Genomic DNA, 18,788 nt, shown 5'->3' on the forward strand with positions numbered 1-18,788 from the left:
TACTTCACTGCAGACTGGTTTTTTTAAAGAATAAGTCAGCGTTTTACTATTTTTGCTCTGTATCTTTTCTGTTTACGCTTTAATAGCAAAGCTGTGAGGCTTTTGTTTTGGAAAACAGCATTCATTTATTTGAGAAGCATTATTATTTAAATATACCAATAGTTTATTTTTGAGCAATTTCATGTACATCTACAGCTGAACATTACTAAAAGTGCCCATTTGATATTTGGGACATGTCGCTTTGACTCAGACATGCCTTTTTGTTTATACCTTTTGGGAAGAAAAAATATTGAGATATATATCGTATATCACCATTCAGCTAAAAAATATCAAGATATTACTTTTGGTCCATCTCGCCCAGCTCTAGCGGTGAGGGAGAGAGGCGGGGCAGTGTGACAGAGACAAACTGGGAGAAGAGAAAGGTGAACTGGCTTGGGGCGTTTTCAAGATGGCGCTCTGAGTGCATGCATTTTGCCGAGCTCTGCATCCCAAACAGCTTCTACATAGATAAAAAGTGAACAAAGTAATTTTCAAGCTTTTACTTAACACGGACACCAATAAGTCAACGTAAAACCACCACTGCTAGCAGAATGAAACCTCAAGAGAAGTGGAAAAATGACTCCAAAAGATCTTCAACCAGCATGACTGCTAACTTGTCTAGCAATGCTGCTAGGAAATCTGTTGCTGTGATGCCTACTGTACCCAAAGGTAATGAAAACATATTAATCAACAACATGCATCACTACCTTGAGTCTAACCCAGGGGCAGAATGCTTTGTTAATGGAAGAAGAATTCCCACCGCTTCCCGTCACTCCATCTAAGTCACCTGCAAGCAAACAGAGACGAACTGAAGACCCAATTTCTGCCACTATCCTTTCCCAGCACTCGTCCCTCACCCAACCATTGAACAACAGGTCAGATGCCCTCGCCAGCGTGATGACGGATGTGAAGTCTGCAATCACTATATATATATATATACTAAACAGATCCCTAGTGTGAAAGAAACATTTGATGCTGTTTGTGCTGAATTAAAATCCGTGAAAAATCCGCTGTGAATCGTTAATCGAGACCTGCAATGATTACATGAACAAAACTGAGAAACGAGTCTCTCAGCTGGAATCTTATTCACGATGCTGGAACCTCAGAATCTATTGTTTAGGAGAAAAGGATAAGCAGGATATTCAACAAGAAGTGATACACACATGCCAAGCTCTACTGCCAGAGCTTGGCGTATGTGTGTGTGTGTGTGTGTGTGTGTGTGTGTGTGTGTGTGTGTGTGTGTGTGTGTGTGTGTGTGTGTGTGTGTGTGTGTGTGTGTGTGTGTGTGTGTATAATTTATATCTTAATAAATAATAAATTTATATCTTAAATTTGATTTGTTCTCCTTGCCTCCTCAGGTGTATTAAACAACAGCACCCCCCCCCCCCACCTCCAACTTCCTCAAGTGACAACAGCACTGCTCTTTCAGATCAACATGCTAGCTACAGGAAGTTGGCCTATGCTGCTCATCTCACTTCTATCTCCTTTGTTTCATTATGAGCATTCACTTGCTTTTTCACTGAAAAACTGCACAGTTCTCTATACTGAAAATACGAATAATGTGTCAGTTACATGTGCAGAGCGTTACCTCACTGCTATTCCAGATGACATTCCCAGAAATGCAATATCGCTGAATCTCAACTCAAATCTCATTTCAAACATTACCAGGACAGATTTTGGAGGTTTGTCCAAACTTGAAGCTCTTCATGCTAAAAATAATTTTATTTTAAAAATTGATGATGGATCTTTTGCAGATTTGGTAGAGCTAAAGGTTCTCATCTTGGGTGAAAATATATTCACAAACGTGACAGAAAACATGTTTCAGGGACTTTCCAAATTAGAGACACTGTCTCTGTACGGCAACCAGATCTCATTTATCTCCCCTGTGGCCTTTCAGCCCCTTGTCAGCTTACGCTCAGTAGATTTGAGCTATAATGCACTGCATCAAATTACAGACATTGAGCAGATCATTAAACTCCCGACTTTACAATATTTGGATATCAGTTCTAACAGGTTTAGTTATTTTCAGACAGATGACTTCCATGTAAATACCTCAAACCTGCTCACGCTTACTTTGGATTCACTGAGCAAGTTCAGCATCACAAGAGACATTTTTCCACTTTTGCAGTCTCTGAACTTGCAACATTGTACCATAGACATCGAGTGGGATGTGTCAAGCAAGACCCTTTTGAAGAGTCTAATGAGACTGTACTTGGGTGAAACCTCTATTAGCTTTGAGGTGTACAGAGCTATACTGCAGACTGCTGACTCTCTTCAAGATCTTCAGATGTACAAAATGAAAAAGTGGATAGATGAAGGTCTCATAGACATCGCCTGCCAAATTCCTTCTCTGAGAACTCTTGAGGTAAACTATAATGAAATTTACACCATAAATGACGACCTGCTGCAGTCTTGTTCTCACCTCACTGAGCTCAATTTATCTTTTAATATGCTCAGTGGCATGGCCGATAATGCACTCCAATCAATGACACAGCTCAGATGCCTGATACTACAAAATAATCATCTGTCTGAAGTGCCACTTGCTGTCCAAGGACTCACCACACTGGAAGTCTTGGATCTGAGTAACAATGACATCAGTGACTTTTATGGCCCTGAGTTCAGCAGTTTGACAAACCTAACAATACTCCATCTGAGCCACAATCGCATATCCTATATCTTTGAGTGTTTCTTTGAAAATCTAAACAATTTGAAAGTCCTAAATCTTGAAAACAATGAGATTTTTATCATTTGATAATACCTTCAAAGATAAATTACAAGAACTAGAGTTTTTGAATTTGAGAAATAACGATATCATAGATCTCTCTCAAGGAGACTTCAGTAATCTGTCTTCCCTTCATTATTTGGATTTGGATTTACACCAGTGTATCAGTGTTGATGAAGGAGGGTTCGAAGGACTCGATAACCTCCAGACAGGACCAAATGTCCTAAATTATATTTATCCTTTAATCTTCACAACAGCACACTGTTGGTCACCTTGATACTGTGCCTGCCTGAAACCACTACCTGAGGAGTGAGAGACAGGCAGTACTTTGATCTGTGAGACACGTTTTTGTTTTGTTTTAACAGGTGTGACAAATTTTTTTAAATGGTTGTTAAATGGAATGCTATGAGTGTTTGTGCTATATTTTACTGGCATGTGTTAAAAATGTGAACATGAGACTGGTCTGTTAACCAGTGAGACGTGTTTCAAATAAAGACAAATCAAAGCTTTTCTCTCTGCAGAAGTTTTGAAATAGATTCAAGGTTCCTTTAATGTCATCTGCATGTTTCCACATGAAAATGAACCTAATTAATAAATAAACAATATAACTTAATAAGCCTGTCACTAATTAAAAAAAATAACAAAAAACTCTAGTGCAGCACATTTAAATATTAAAACTGTTAAAAATCAGAGTAGCGCAGAACAGTGCAGTGCAGTCAGTGAGGTATGGACCAGTCTTACAGCCTCTATTTTTACTTATTTTTATGGAATAGCAAAGTAAATTGAGTCAAATGCCCCTCTATTAAGGCCAGTCCAGTTTGTATTCTCTGGCCCCGAGACTGGTTATATGTGATTGGTCTGTGTGTTTGCTTGTGTACCTACAGTGATTACCACGAAGACAGGAACGGCTGCGCAGACTAAAATAACCTTACCGTAAATACGAAAAAAGTTGCGCACAACAAATTAGAAACTGTCAAAAATGACGTAAGAGGTCTGCGTCCATAAAGAACGGGTCTGGGTCCAGATCCAGACCACAGTCCGCCTAGGTTGGTGATCTGAAGATATCGCAGGCCGAACAATTCAAAAGCTTGACTAAACAAGACATCACCCATCCTACCACAACCAGACATTACTGCGCACTGTCCAGGTCTGTCGGCTATTAAGCATAGAGCAGACTGAGGGGACTTTTTTCCCGTGTCACCACATCTCAATTTAGATTTCATGATTCATTTTACTCATTGTAGCCTTTAAACTTTGTCCAGAAGTAAGTGACTATAATGTAGGCTAATGGAAAAATACAGATGTTAAATGTGTTTTCATCATCCGAACATTTAGAGAAATATAACATCTGGAGACATAACCCAAACAGTGTGTGTGTGTGTGTGTGTGTGTGTGTGTGTGTGTGTGTATATATATATATATATATATATATATATATATATACACTTTGTCCAAATAATATTAACTAATAATATTAAATGATACTAACAACATAGTATGTAATACAGGATATATATCCATGTCCTCAGCCAATCAATGCCTTAAAAAAACCTAATTCTTTTTCAGTGTATGTCTATTTTTACATTTAGTAGCATTCAAAATGTCAGTATTATTTATCAAGAACAACATTCTTCTGACTTTTCATTCATTAGTATTTACCATTAGCTGTCATTACATAATGAATTAACAAGAGGAAATTGTTAATATTCAACTATAAACAGCTGCTATAATAGAATTCACATCCACATTTTAGGTGCTAACAAGTTTTGTGCAATTCTTACTGTATTGTTATTGTCAACTTAAAATATTCACTCACTTAAAGCAGCCGGGCGCTACAGTGATGTTCATTTTTAACCACTAGATGGCAGCAGAAGCTTTGGTAGGATGGGCCAAAACACAATACTACCATTTTCCAAACATAAAAAAAAAAAAAAGAATCAAATATGAGGCCTGACAGCTAAAGCTTTAACAAGGCCAAAACCTTAAATGGTTATTTCTTTGAGACATTCAGAGGGGGACTCGCTGGAGTGTTTCAGATCATCATCCTGCTGCATAACCCAAGTGTGCTTGAGTTTCAGGACATGAACTAATGGCCAGACAGGACTTTCTGGTGGAGAGCAGAATTCATGCTTCCATCAATTACAGCAAGTCGTCCACATCCTGAAGCACCAAAGCAGCTCCAGACCATCACACTAAGCCCACCATGTGTGGTATGATGTTCTTTTTATGAAATGCTGCCAGGTGTAATGTGACTCAGACCTGAATCATGAACTGTGACCTTAAGTGATACAAGTGCAGTTCTTCAGATGTCGTTCTGGGTTCTTTTGTGACCTCCTGGATGAGTCATCGATGCGCTTTTGGAGTAATTTTGGTCGGCCGGCCACTCCTGGGCGGGTTCTGATAGAAATCGATAACTTTGTTTCTCAGCTGTTTCTTTAAATGGTGGCATGATGTGTTCCTTTTGAGCTCTTTTAGCCTGCTTCAGTTTGTCAGACAGGTTCTTTTTAAGTGATTTCCTTTATTTGATTTAGGAGGCCTGTCAGGAATCAGGCCTGGGTGTGAAACTGAACTCAGCTTCCCAAAGAAAATGTGTTTAATCACAGTTAATTCATGATTTAACCAAAAAGAAAGCAATTACTTTTTCACACAAATCAAATTGTCTTCTAAACACTGATTGTGTATGTTTGACTAATATTAAATGTGTTTTATGATCTGAAACATGTACGTGTGACAAATATGCAGCAAACTAAGAAATCAGGAAGGGTGCATATACTTTTTCATAACAGTGCATTTATAGCCAGAGGCTGATGTGTTTACTAGGATAGAAACTCATTTCAGAAAAAGCTTTTCTACTCATTGTATTGATATAAAATCAGACACATATTGCATAATAGAGGTTCTTGCACTTTGCTCGGCACAGCTGCACACCGAGAAAATAGTAGCTTGTAGAAGTTGTATACTACTGATTACCAAACCCATAATGCATTGTGATCTGTTTATCTGTCAGGAAGAAAAAAGAGCCATCAAATGTGTAGTTAATTAGTGTAGTTTCCTTACCTGATCAGAGTACCTGCTGAGAATAAAAGTGAAGTGTCTCAGCCATGAATTGAAATATTTGAGAATTGAATTGCTTTGCCTGAACTACAAACAGACTAAGTAAGTGATGTAACAGCATGCTTGTGGAACAGTTTCATCAAGTAAGATTGGTTTATATTCTCTTCACTGAAGATATTTGAATATATTATACCACAGTTACAGCTGCAGTCTTTCAGAGATAAGCAGTAATTACAACATTTGTTTTTCCAAAAATATAAATATTGAGGTCACTGTCTCATATTCTTATTGCTTATTCATAGTGTACTATATAAAAAAATGTCATGTTCATTTAGTCTGTGCAAGATTGCACTAAAATGTAATCAGACTTTCTCAGATGTGTTGAATAACAACTTCTTCTACAAAGGAAACAGAACAGCACAGCTCCTACAGACCACAGGAAGCCAGCTGCTCGCCTCACTTCTGTCTTTTATATTTTATTGAAACCCTAAAAAAAAAAAAAAACTGCACAGTTCTCTGTACTAAAAATGCAAATGATGTATCATTGAGGTACATGTGACTTCAGTGCTTTCCCATATGACATTCCTAGAAATGCAATATCATTACACCTGACCTCAAATCACATTTCAAAGATTACTGGGACAGATTTAAGAAGTTTTATTGAAGCTTGAAGCTCTTTGTGCTGCTTATGATTGGATTTTATACATTGATGATGCAACTTTTGGAGATTTGGTAGCGTTACAGGTTCTCATTGTGGATGAAAATAAACTCATAAAAGTGATTAAAAAAAAAAAACATGTTCCAGGGCCTTCCAAATTAGAGACAATGTCTCTGAAAAGCCTTATTATCTCATTGATCCCTCCACTGGTCTTTCAGCTCCTGGTCAGCACATGTTTAGTTCATCTGAGCTACAATAATCTGCACTGAATTACAGATATTTGCTCCAACATTGGTACTTACTTCAAAGTTTGTGCCTCTTTTCAATCACCTGTCCTGCTTTGAAGAGGTCAAACCTCAGGGAAGTGACTCTAATTTGGTGTCAACTCAGAAAGTTCAGCATTACAAAACGCATATTTCCTCATGTGCAGTGACTGGACTTGTGAAACTGTAAGTGGGATGTAGCAAAGAAAACATGTATGAGGAACCTAACTTTGTACTTGGGTGGAAAAGATGTTAGCATTAAGGCATACAGAGCAACGCTGCAGACGGCTCAGTCCTTTGAAGATCTTCAGCTGTGCTTCATGAAAAAGTGGATAAGTGAGGATTTCACAGACATAACTCCTTCTCGAATAACCCTTGGTGTAATGTTTAGGAAAACTGACACTATGACATCCTGCTAGTCTTGCTCTAATCTCACTGAGCTCAGACTACCTTACATGAAGCTGAATGGGTTTTCTGATCACACACCTATCAATGATACAGTGAGTCAAACTGAATGCTAGGAGTGAACGAGATATCGATTCAATGATCCACAACACACGGATCTACACCAATGGCACTGGAATATAATTCGGACTGGAGAAGTATAGTCAGATGGTAACAAATAGAGGCAATGTAGTTAGAACTGAGGGGATTTCACTACCAGAAGCCAACATTGCAGGGACTGAAGACAGCTACAAGTACCTTGGAATCCCACAGGCAAATGGGAACCATGAAGAGGTCGCTAGGAAAGCTGCAACCTCCAAGTACCTGCGGAGCGTAAGGCAAGTCCTGAAGAGTCAGCTGAATGGGAAGAAAAAGTACAGCTATTGTTATAGGCTTGGCAGAGGCATCTGTTTCACAAAAACTTTAATGTTGGCCATAACTTTAGAATGATGTGAACTAGGATTTTCGAATTCACACCATAGATGTATCTACTGAAAATCTCGGACAAGTTTATGTCTCCGCAACCTTGAAGAAAAGTGCAACAAGTCCAGTCGTGAAATTTTCTTGCTAATAAATACTATTTATGGTATTACAATGAAGTGGAAGCAATGACGGCACCTCAGCCACAAAGTGGTAGGCCACGTGAAATCACCGAGTAGGGATGCTGAGGCGCATATGTGCAAAGTTCGCCAACTTTATGCAGTTGATCGCTACAGACCTTCAAGCATGTGACTTTCAAGTTTGGTGGAGGGGGGACTATGGTGTGGGGTTGTTTTTCAGGAGTTGGTCTCGGCCCCTTAGTTCCAGTGAAAGGAACTCTTAATGCTACAGCATACGAAGACATTTCGGACAATTTCATGCTCCCAATTTTTGTATAAACATTTTGGGGATGGCCCCTTCCTGTTCCAACATGACTGCACACTAGTGGACAAAGCAGGTCCTTAAAGACATGGATGAGCGCATTTGGTGTGGAAGAACTTGACAGGTAAACCTGATAGAACACCTTTGGGATGAATTAGAGCAGAGACTGTGAGCCAGGCCTTCTCTCCAACATCAGTGTCTGACCTCACAAATGTGCCTCTGGAAGAATGGTCAAAAATTTCCACAAACACTCCCAAACCTTGTGGAAAGCCTTCTCAGAAGAATTGAAGCTGTTATAGCAGCAAAAGGAGGGGCCGACATCATATTAAACTCTATGGATTAAGAAAGGGATGTTACTGAAGTTCATTTGCGTGTGAAGACAGACGAGCAAATCCTTTTGGCAATATAATGTATACACAGACATACATACACTACGATCAATACAGTAAGAGAAAATGCGTTGTGTTAACAATGTGAGTGTGAAACTGGTCTGTTGATCTAGTTTCATATGAGAAGGGTGTTAAAATAAATGCGAGTCAGTGGTTGTTCTTTGTACAGACACTTCAGTCTTGATATAAACACGAGACTGACCTTTGTGATGGGAATAATTTTCTATGATTTATTCATTTGATAGTCTTAAAAAATAAGTGAAGCTATAAGATAGGATAAATGATGACACTTTAAAGCACATGTATGAAATGAGGATGATCATCTCATAGATACACACCATTGTGTTGTACACCCAGTGTTGGGGGGTGGGGGGTAATGTGCAGGCCATTTTCATTATGTTTTTCACACAGGATGTACAGAAACATGAAGTATTATTAGTGAGTGTTTTCAAAGACCAAAAAGTAGAAACAGGAAGTATGTAACTCATAAGTACTTGCAGGCCTTAAACTATTCAATGTAGGAAGAGAGGGAGCAGATGAAATATTATTATTTATGACAGAGTAGGACTTTCTGGACTTCAGAACTCCTAAAACATTTAATTTTAATAAAATTAAAAAAAAAGAAGTTCTAAATTCCTTTCAATAAATGAAGCTACACTCAACAAACGGAATAAAAACACACACTGAAGCTGCAGAGAGTAATCTGAGGCCTATTTTTATTGGGGTTTTTGTTTGTTTGTTTGTTTTGTATTGTGCTTTCTACTTGTACATGAAGAGTCAGACTGCAGAAGTAGAGGCATCTGTGGGAGGATACCTTCCAACTTCCTCTTTCGTACAAATGACTCATTCTGAATTTACTCCAGTATAATTCATCAGAGTGCCTCAGTGGATGCAGCTTGTTTTTCTGTGATCAGACAAATTAAATAAAGAACCATCTTTGGAACAGGTAAGTTCATTTTAATGTGTCGTGTTTCCAGGAAAACAAATGACTGCAAATTTAAAAAAGAAGGTGTCAGATTAAATGAAAAAAAAAAAAAAACCATTTACCTTGGAAAGAAAAAGTTAACTGGACTTTCAGGATTTATTTGAGAACTGAAGGTATATGATAATCTACAGCAATGGAAAACATTTTAGAAAGTGTATAAAAAAAAAAACCAATTACCCAAGCAAGTTTTGTCAAGTTTTGAAACATCATAGTAACATGCACTTTAAGTCTAAAGTAGTTATGCTCATATTTTATTACTGAATTATTGAAATGCTGATCATAATATGCAGGAAATCTTCAAAAATAGAATCAAGTGGAATGAATTTAAAGTACAGAGCTTTGGGCTGTGTTGGTTCACACATGATACAAAACATAATACATGATGTGTTTTATGAGAATAACATGAAATAACTTTAAGCTGATAAATGCAACCAGTTACTTTTTTAATCTGTCAGTTTACTTTGAATTTAATCAGTAATCGCACTAGGCTACCAAGCAAACAGTCAATATTCATTTATGACAGGAGTCACAAAGTGTTACACACAGCTTGTGTTCAACTTCATTTCTCCCGAGACCACCATACCTGACGCCCTCCATTCCTTGGCTCTACTTGGAAATTCTAGCCATAAAAGCGATGGACAGAATTCATCCACGGACTCCTCTACAGAAGCGTGTCAGTGTGATTGAGATGTTCAGAGTATTCCTTACACCACCTACAGTAACTATAACCTCAGTTGTGGTCTACAGTGTGGGTAGGAAACAGCTTCTCTTTCCTGTTTTTCCTGACAATTTGCCAGAATTGCTTCAACACCAATTGAAAATCTTGTTTCATGTCCACACCAAACTCCCCCCACACTCAAGTTTTTGGTTTTGGTTACTGCCAGAGCTGTGCTTCGCTTGGTCTGCCAGTACTTGTCAGCTGCCTCTGGAGTTCCACAAGCCAGCCGAGCTCAACGGGACTTTTTTCTTCAGCTCCCTTCATCTTCTGTATCCACCAGCTAATCTGGGAGCTACCACCATGACCACACAGGGCTTACTGCATTCTTGACCTATAACCGAGGGTATCTGGTGCCAAGTAAACTTATGGACACCCTTATGCTTGTACATGGATTTAGTTACGGACAATCATTGACTAGCACAGAAGTCCAAGAGCAGAACACCACACAGAATCAGATCAAGCACTCCATTCCTTCCATCACAATCCTCCAGGTTTTATTGTCATTGATTATGTGAGTATTATGTGTGGGGTTGTTTATCAGGAGTTGGGCTTGGCCCCTTAGTTCCAGTGAAAGGAACTCTTAATGCTTCAGCATACCAAGACATTTCGGACAATTTCATACTCCCAATTTTTGTATAAACATTTTGGGAATGGCCCCTTTCTGTTCCAACATGACTGCACACTAGTGGACAAAGCAGGTCCATAAAGACATGGATGAGTGAGTTTGGTGTAGAAGAACCTGACTGGCCTGCACAGAGTCCTGACCTCAACCTGATAGAACACCTCTGGGATGAATTAGAGCAGAGACTGTGAGCCAGGCCTTCTCTCCAACATCAGTGTCTGACCTCACAAATGTGCCTCTGGAAGAATGGTCAAAAATTTCCATAAACACTCCCAAACCTTGTGGAAAGCCTTCTCAGAAGAGTTGAAACTGTAATAGCTGCAAAGGGTGGGCTGACATCATATTAAACTCTATGGATTTAGAGTGTGATGTTACTGAAGTTCATATGTGTTTGAAAGCAGATGCATGAATACTTAGGCACTGAATATTGACTCAAATTGACTCTAATGTTTTCCTCTTCCCTCAACACAACTAAAGTCAGCTGATTATTATTCTGTCCACACACCATGTAATCAAGTAATAACATAACTGTTTGATTAGAAACACTGATTACCAAATTTCATACAGTAATGTGCTATATTATTGTGTTACACAAAAATTATGTTTTATTTCAGTGAATTCAGTCATAAATTATAATATTTAAGTGTTCGTGACTTCAGATTTGGTGCAGGTGTTTTGCTGTTGTTTAAGTGACAGAGATGAACATCTGACGCAGATTAAGGTAGCAGCAGTTCATCCAAGGAGTGTTCAACAAGTATTAAAAGAAGCAATTATTGAGTCGTGGGTGAACAAATGTATAAGTGGACAATTCTAACACAGCCTTAGTGTCAGAGAATCACTAAAGTTTCATGAATACTTATAGCAAATGTCATGTTAATGTGATCTGTGCCAGGATGCTGGACTGTAAAACTGCTTCTCCTATCCTTCTCAGATGCGATGAACAAAAAAATCCCCCCACCTCCCAGTTCCTCAGAAAAGTGAAGAAATCAGAACTTCAACATGCTAGCTACAGGAAGTTGGTCTCTGCTGCTCATCGCACTTCTAACTTGCTTGTGTTGCTATAACCTCTCACTTGCTTTTACACTGAAAAACTGCAGGATTCTCTATACTGAAAACGCAAATACTATGTCAGTTGAGTGTGCAGGGCGGGATCTCATTGCTATTCCAGATGACATTCCCAGAAATGCAACATCACTGAATTTTACCTCAAATAAAGTTTCAAATATTACTGGGAAAGATTTAAGGGGTTTATCTAAGCTTAAAGTTGTACACGCTCAAAATAACTTGATTTCACACATCGACGATGGAGCGTTTGCAGACTTGGTAGAGCTACAAAAGCTCATCTTGGATAAAAATAACCTCTCTAAAGTGACAGAAAACATGTTTCAAGGTCTTTACAAATTAGTGGATCTATCTCTGAATAACAACCAGATCTCATCCATCTCACCGGTGGCCTTTCGGTCCCTGGTCAGCTTAGGCAAAGTGAGTCTAAGCTCCAATTTCCTGCATCAAATTGCAGATATTGCTCCAATATTAACACTTCCACATTTAGAGTATTTGTCCATTGGCCGCAATGCTTTTACCTCTTTTCAGTCATCTGACCTGCCATTAAATAGCTCAAACCTCCTGCGACTGGATCTCATGTGGTGTCAGCTCAAAAAGTTCAACATTACAAAAGACATATTTCCTCAGCTGAACTTACTGGACCTGAGGAGATGTAATACTAGCATTGAATGGAATGTAGCAAACAAGACATTTATGAGGAGTCTAACTTCACTCTACTTGGATGGAAATCATGTTACCTTTAAGGCGTACAGCGCAATGCTACAGACTACTGACTCACTTAAAATGCTTAAGCTGTACTTCATGGACAAATCGATAAAACATGGTATTATAGATATCGCCTGTCAGATTCCTTCTCTAAGAATTCTTGATGTAGGGAATAGCAAAATACCCACAATAAAGGATACCCTCCTAAAGTCTTGCTCCCAGCTCACTCAACTCAGACTGCCTTATAATAAGATGGTCAAAATGTCCGATCGTGCACTCCTATCAATGACACAGCTCAAGAACCTGGACCTGCAAAAGAACGTTCTAAGTAAAGTGCCAATTGCTCTCCGAGGACTCTCCACGCTGGAAGTCCTGGACCTGAGCTTCAACATCATCAGTGAGCTCAACAGCTGTGACTTCAACCATCTGACAAGACTCACGCACCTTAATCTCACCCACAACCGCATTTCCCAAATCACACAACCTGTTTTTCAAAAGCTGTCTCAATTGGAAGTCCTTACATTAGAAACAAATGAGATTTTTTCTTTTTATAACACCTTCATGGGAAAATTCTCAAAATTAAAACGTTTGTATTTGAACAACAACAGTTTTAAAACGCTCCAGAAAGGAGATTTCAGGAGCATGGATTCCCTCGATCATTTGGAATTGACATCAGACAGCAGTTACATCGACCATTCGGGAATATTTGAAGGACTCAAAAATCTCTACACTCTTAAAGTGTCATGTAAGGGTTATGTAAAAGAGTATTTCAGGGGTCTGTCTAACTTAAACACACTGATCTTCCATATTACCACAAGTCAGAACATACAACACCATGCACTTCCTTTCTCATATTTAACCAAATTGAAGAAGCTTGACATCATCGATCACAGGGAACATCATGAGGCTATTCCACCAGATGTACTAAATGGTCTGACATCTTTAGAGCAGTTAATGATGCAGAACTTTTTTGTGGGGTCTTTGCACCCAGACACATTTAAATACACCCCACAACTGAAAGTCCTGAAGATAGTTCATAGTGGGATTTCAAATTTAACTTCTGAAGTGTTCTGGCCAGTCCCAAACCTGACAATGCTTGACCTCTCCAACAATAAACTAATGTCTTTGGATTTCCTGGCTGATGCCAAACTGCCGGTGCTCAGATGGCTGAAACTCAGTAACAACGCATTGCAATTAATCAAAGAGAACGTCTTAAATTCCCTCCCTGCTTTGACATATCTGGACCTAGCTTCTAACCGTTTAACATGTGAATGCTCTAGTTCAGATTTTAACAAGTGGATTCAAAGTGATAACCACACACAGGTTGTGAATGCACACCAGTACACTTGTGCTTATCCTGTGAGCCAACAGGGGAAAAGATTCTTGGACTTTGATGTCAATTCCTGTCGGATAGATGCTAGTTTTCTCTGCTTCATTTCTAGCTTTTGTCTGACTGTGCTTACTCTCCTTACATCCTTCATCTACCACTTCCTGAGGTGGCACCTAACCTATGCCTACTACCTCTTCCTGGCCTTCCTCTATGATAATAAGAGGAAGAAAGGCAGTCCTCACAGCTACGATGCTTTTGTCTCCTACAATGTTCATGATGAAGCTTGGGTCTATGGAGAGTTGCTGCCAGTGCTGGAGGGCCAGCAGGGCTGGAGACTCTGTCTGCACCACAGAGACTTTGAACCAGGTACAGATGCTTTTTCAGATCAATATGCGATGAAGCAGAAATGTTACTTCTGTCAATTTCAACCAACATCATATACCCTCTTCTATGTCACTTCCTCTAAACATCCTTGTCAGCAATCACAACTTCGTGTTTTCAGACACGCTATGGAATTTATTTCTGGAACTCTGTTTTTCACTTCTCTGTTTGTTTGTTAAATGAAAACTCAACATCAACCTTGGATCTGAAACTCACACTACAGTGGGTGCAGATTGAAGATTTTTCAAAACCAGGGGCATCAATTTAAACAGGAACGAGAATTATTCTGTTAGGATTTCAGGCATTTCGCCATCATTTGTTGCCTCAGTGGCTTCAAGGTGAAAAAAATTAATAAAATAAAATAAAATAAAAATAAAAACAGAATGGAGTGAGTGAGTATATATTTTATTCACAGTAGAACATAGAAAAGACAATAATCTAATGATTAGACTGAGTAATTTTACTATTTGATTAAAACTATTAGCTAGGGTTTAATTCTGATTGCAGCCCACATCTAAAAGAAAAAATTGGGGATGGAGCAACAAAAGGCTGGGGAAGTTAGTGGTGCTAACAAAAAATAGAGTGAAGAACATTTTGCAACTAATCAGGTTAATTGGCAACAGGTCAGTAAATGCATCTTAGAGAGGCAGAGTTTCTCAGAAGTAAAGATGGGCAGAAATTCACTAATCTGGATAAAAAATTGCATCTACAAATTGTGAAATAATTTCAGATATTGTCCCTCAAAATAAAATTGTGAAGATTTTAATATCTCTTTATCTACAGTACATAATATCACCAAAAGATTCAGAGAATCTAGAGAAATGTCTGTGGGCATGGCACAAGGCTGAAAATCAGTATTGGCTCCCCAAGATCTTCAAGCTCCCTGGCAGCACTGCATTAAAAACAGGCATGGAAATCACTGCATGGGCTCAGGAACACAGTTCACCGTGCCATCCACAAATGCAGGTTAAAGCTCTATCAAGCAATGTGAACATGTGAACACTATCCAGAAAAGTCACTGTCTTCTTCAGGCCAAAGCTCACTTAAAGTGGACTGACGCAAAGTGGAAAACTGTTCTGTGGTCAGACAAATCAAAATTCTCTAATGTATAGGCGTGCAGTTGCATAGGTGTTGTCCTATGGAGATGGTAGCTTGGACATCTGGAAAGAAATCGTCAGTGCTGAAAAGTATATACAGGTTTAAGACCAACATGCTCCCATCCAGATGACGTCTTTTTCAGGAAAGACCTTGTCTATTTCAGAAAGACAATGGTAAACTGCATTTAAATCTACTAAACAGCATAGCAGACAAGTTCAGGTGCTGAACTAGCCTGCCTGTGGTCCATATCTTTCACCACGTGAAAACATTTGGTGAAAAAATACAAGAAAGCAGGCCCAGGCCTGTTGAGGAGCTAGAACCAACAATGGGAGAACATTCCTCTCCCTAAAGTCCAACAGCTTTCCCAATTCCCAGACATGTACAGAGTCTTGTTAAAAGAAAATAGGATGCTACGCAGTGGTAAACATGGCCTTGTCCCAACTTTTTTGAGACATGTTGCCATCAAATTCTAAATGAGGAACTAATTTTCTTAAAATTGCACTTTCTATCATTTACAAACCTGACATGTTTGATGTCTGCAATTATCTTTTTTATGTATACATATACAGGTAAGCCCATCATAGAAAATATTACAGATGCCATCTATAACAGCAGGAAGACCATCTGTGTGATCAGCCAACATTACCTGCAGAGCGAGTGGTGCTCCAGAGAGATCCAGATGGCCAGGTATGAGCAATAACTCTCCATCCTTACACCCGATGTTATCACTGGTTCCTATACTGATTCAACTGCTTCTCCTGTGTGTGGTGTTTTTAGCTACCGTCTTTTCAATGAGCACAAGGATGTGTTGGTCATGGTGTTTCTGGAGGACATACCAGCCAGGCATCTGACTCCATACTACCAAATTAGGAGTCTGGTGAAGAAGCGCACATACCTGAGTTGGCCACAGGCTGCTCAGCATGCTGGTGTCTTCTGGCAGAAAATACAACAAGCTCTCAAGAGAGCAGAAAACCCCACTGATCACAGGCAGCTCCACACTGGACACCCCATTGTTACCCAGTGAGATTTAACCCATGTGGGGGTGGAAAAAAGAACGGACTGAGTATATAAAAGAAGTAAATTCTGGGTCAGAAAAGTGAAACTAATACAGAAATGTCCAAACATGCATTCTTTCTAACGCCCACCAGGGGGCGAATCCTGTGGTTTCAAAAAGGCATCTGGTTGTAGAAGAGTACAGGAAAACCATTCTCCCTTTTCCTTCACCTGTGACCTTAGTGACAACTTTCTTAATGAGTTTATGTGCTCATTCAATAGTGTCACGTCTTACTGGAAACAATATGGTGTTCATTTAGTAAATTATGCCTTCACTTCCACTGCAGTGTGACTGACAAGTCACTAGTCACTGTGTCAGTGCAGTATCCTTCAGTAACTAAGTCAGATCTGCCCCTTGCTCGTGACATCTGCTTTTAAATAATGGAGAAAATGCTAGGTTTGGCACCTTACTAAAGAGTAAGTGGCTCTAGTTTAGATACAGTCTATGTGGAAAAAAAGGTGATTTTGTTTATATTTGTATATATATTCTGATAAGCATTGTGCTTCCAGTGGTCACTGCTTTGATTCCAGCCAGAGACATAAATCCTTTTCAGGGTTGCATCAGGAAGTGCATCTGGTGTAAAACTCTGCCAAACTGCCAAATCAAATACGCTGTGACAAGTGAGGAGTCTAAAAAAACATTTTTTTATTCTAAAATCTGAATTTATTATAATTCTGTTTTAAGTTCTGTTGTTTATACTAATACACATGATTGATGTGCTACAAAAATTACGATATGTGCATTTTTATTAACACCTGTACCAAATTGTGTCTTCCTGTCAGGACTAAATGAACTGAATGACATTTAGTCTCATTTTAGTCACACCAGCACACTGCTGTTTTCCTGTACATGTCTGTCACTGCCACCTGAGGGTTGTTAGTGACTCTTTAGATACCTAAAAACAATTCCTAGTTTAGAAAATGGCTTCATATTTTTATATGTGCAAAATGTATGAATTCTCAGACATTTTTTTTCTTATCATAAAATTGTAAGTGTAAATAAAACTTTTTTTCCTAGTTAGTAGTCTTAAAAGAAAACCTATGATAATCAATATTATAACATTTTTGTCACATGAGAAAGCTGTAAGAATAAAGGCGACGCAGCAGTTTTAACATGACACTGATTGCATTTTTGTTCTTCTGTTTAGTCTGTGTTTCCATTTCCTCTCATTTGCTTGTGTGGCAGTCCTGAGTTGAAAAACAGGAAGTCGAGCTGTGCAGCAAGAAAAATGGTCCCGCCCGTCATGACCATTCTGAGCATGAAATTAGGGTAATCTGAGTGTAAGATATTTGTCTCTTTACGATGTTTAAGGCAAACTGCCTGTGGAGACTAAATCTGAGGTCAGTTTTATTCTGTTCCAAGTCACTTTCAAATCAATCTAGGAACCTATTACCCAGCTATGGCAATTCTCAGATTTTGTGTTTCACAGCCATAGTTTCAGGACAAAGATGTTTGCTTCAGTCATTATTTGTAGATGAATCTTTCAAAAAGATAATAAAAAGCTAAACTTTCACCAAACCACAGCCTGTGGCTTTGAAACTACTTTTCATAAAATCCATTTCCTTTTTTATACTCCACCAGGATCTCTTACCGGCATCTGAAAAGTTTAATGCAATTCAGGACAAACAAAAACCTACTGTATATTTCGCACTATAAGACACACTTAAATCCTTACATTTTGTCAAAAATCATCAGTGCGCCTTATAATCCGGTGTGCCTAATGTATGAATTCTTGATTTGCTTACTGACCTTGAACGAATTTAATGTGGTACACTGCGATCAAAAATCTGTCAAAATGTTTTAGTGCGACTTTGGTAAGGGACGCTTCACAAATATCAACATTTTCTAGAGCGTACAAAGCGTATGACGGGGGGGGGGGGGTTAACACCCAGCGTACGCTTTTCAAATAGTTCAGTGCTGCTGTCTGACCGCCGATGGCCGAGGCATCCACACCACTGCACCACTGCGTATAAAATAGTTCATCATCAATTCACAAAATGACTCTACTGATGATATTAGATGGGAACAAGCTGTGAGTGCGATGCAGCAGGTGTGGAAAGCAGCCAAAGCCGCCAGAGATAAATTCAACAAGAAGTGGAAGCATTGTTCCAAAAATGGAAACTGTACGCCGTAAACCGCAGAAAACGATGATGGATTTGGCCTGTTTTCATCTATGCTGGCCCGTATATTTATGCGTAATCTGGCGATCTGCAGCCAGCACTGTTGCCAATTTTTGTGCAACAAAACTCTCTGTGGGCTGTCTCACAAGTCGCTGAAGGACGAATCGAGGTCCGGGTGTGTGTGTGCTGTCCCTTTTGGTGCCAAAGAGAGGTCCGGGCAATGCCACAACATATGAAGGGACGCAGTACGAGCGCTGTATGTACACAAAATACGGTGACA

General features: G+C 39.1%; 1 protein-coding gene and 1 pseudogene across 1 annotated transcript; both read left to right on the top strand.

The window, feature by feature from the left end:
* Positions 1-1,471: 1,471 nt before the first annotated feature.
* On the top strand, positions 1,472-3,038 carry LOC115796988 (toll-like receptor 13; annotated as a pseudogene).
* A 6,264-nt stretch (positions 3,039-9,302) lies between these two features.
* LOC115797190 (toll-like receptor 13) lies at positions 9,303-17,479 on the top strand. Its single transcript, XM_030753702.1, has 4 exons — positions 9,303-9,376; positions 11,687-14,221; positions 15,904-16,021; positions 16,112-17,479. The coding sequence occupies exons 2-4, from the start codon at positions 11,755-11,757 to the stop codon at positions 16,356-16,358; spliced, it is 2,832 nt and encodes a 943-aa protein (XP_030609562.1). The 5' UTR covers positions 9,303-9,376; positions 11,687-11,754; the 3' UTR covers positions 16,359-17,479.
* The last annotated feature ends 1,309 nt before the right edge of the window (positions 17,480-18,788 follow it).

The sequence above is a fragment of the Archocentrus centrarchus genome, chromosome 18 (genome assembly GCF_007364275.1).
Source record: "Archocentrus centrarchus isolate MPI-CPG fArcCen1 chromosome 18, fArcCen1, whole genome shotgun sequence".
In the NCBI taxonomy this organism is placed as follows: Eukaryota; Metazoa; Chordata; class Actinopteri; order Cichliformes; family Cichlidae; genus Archocentrus; species Archocentrus centrarchus.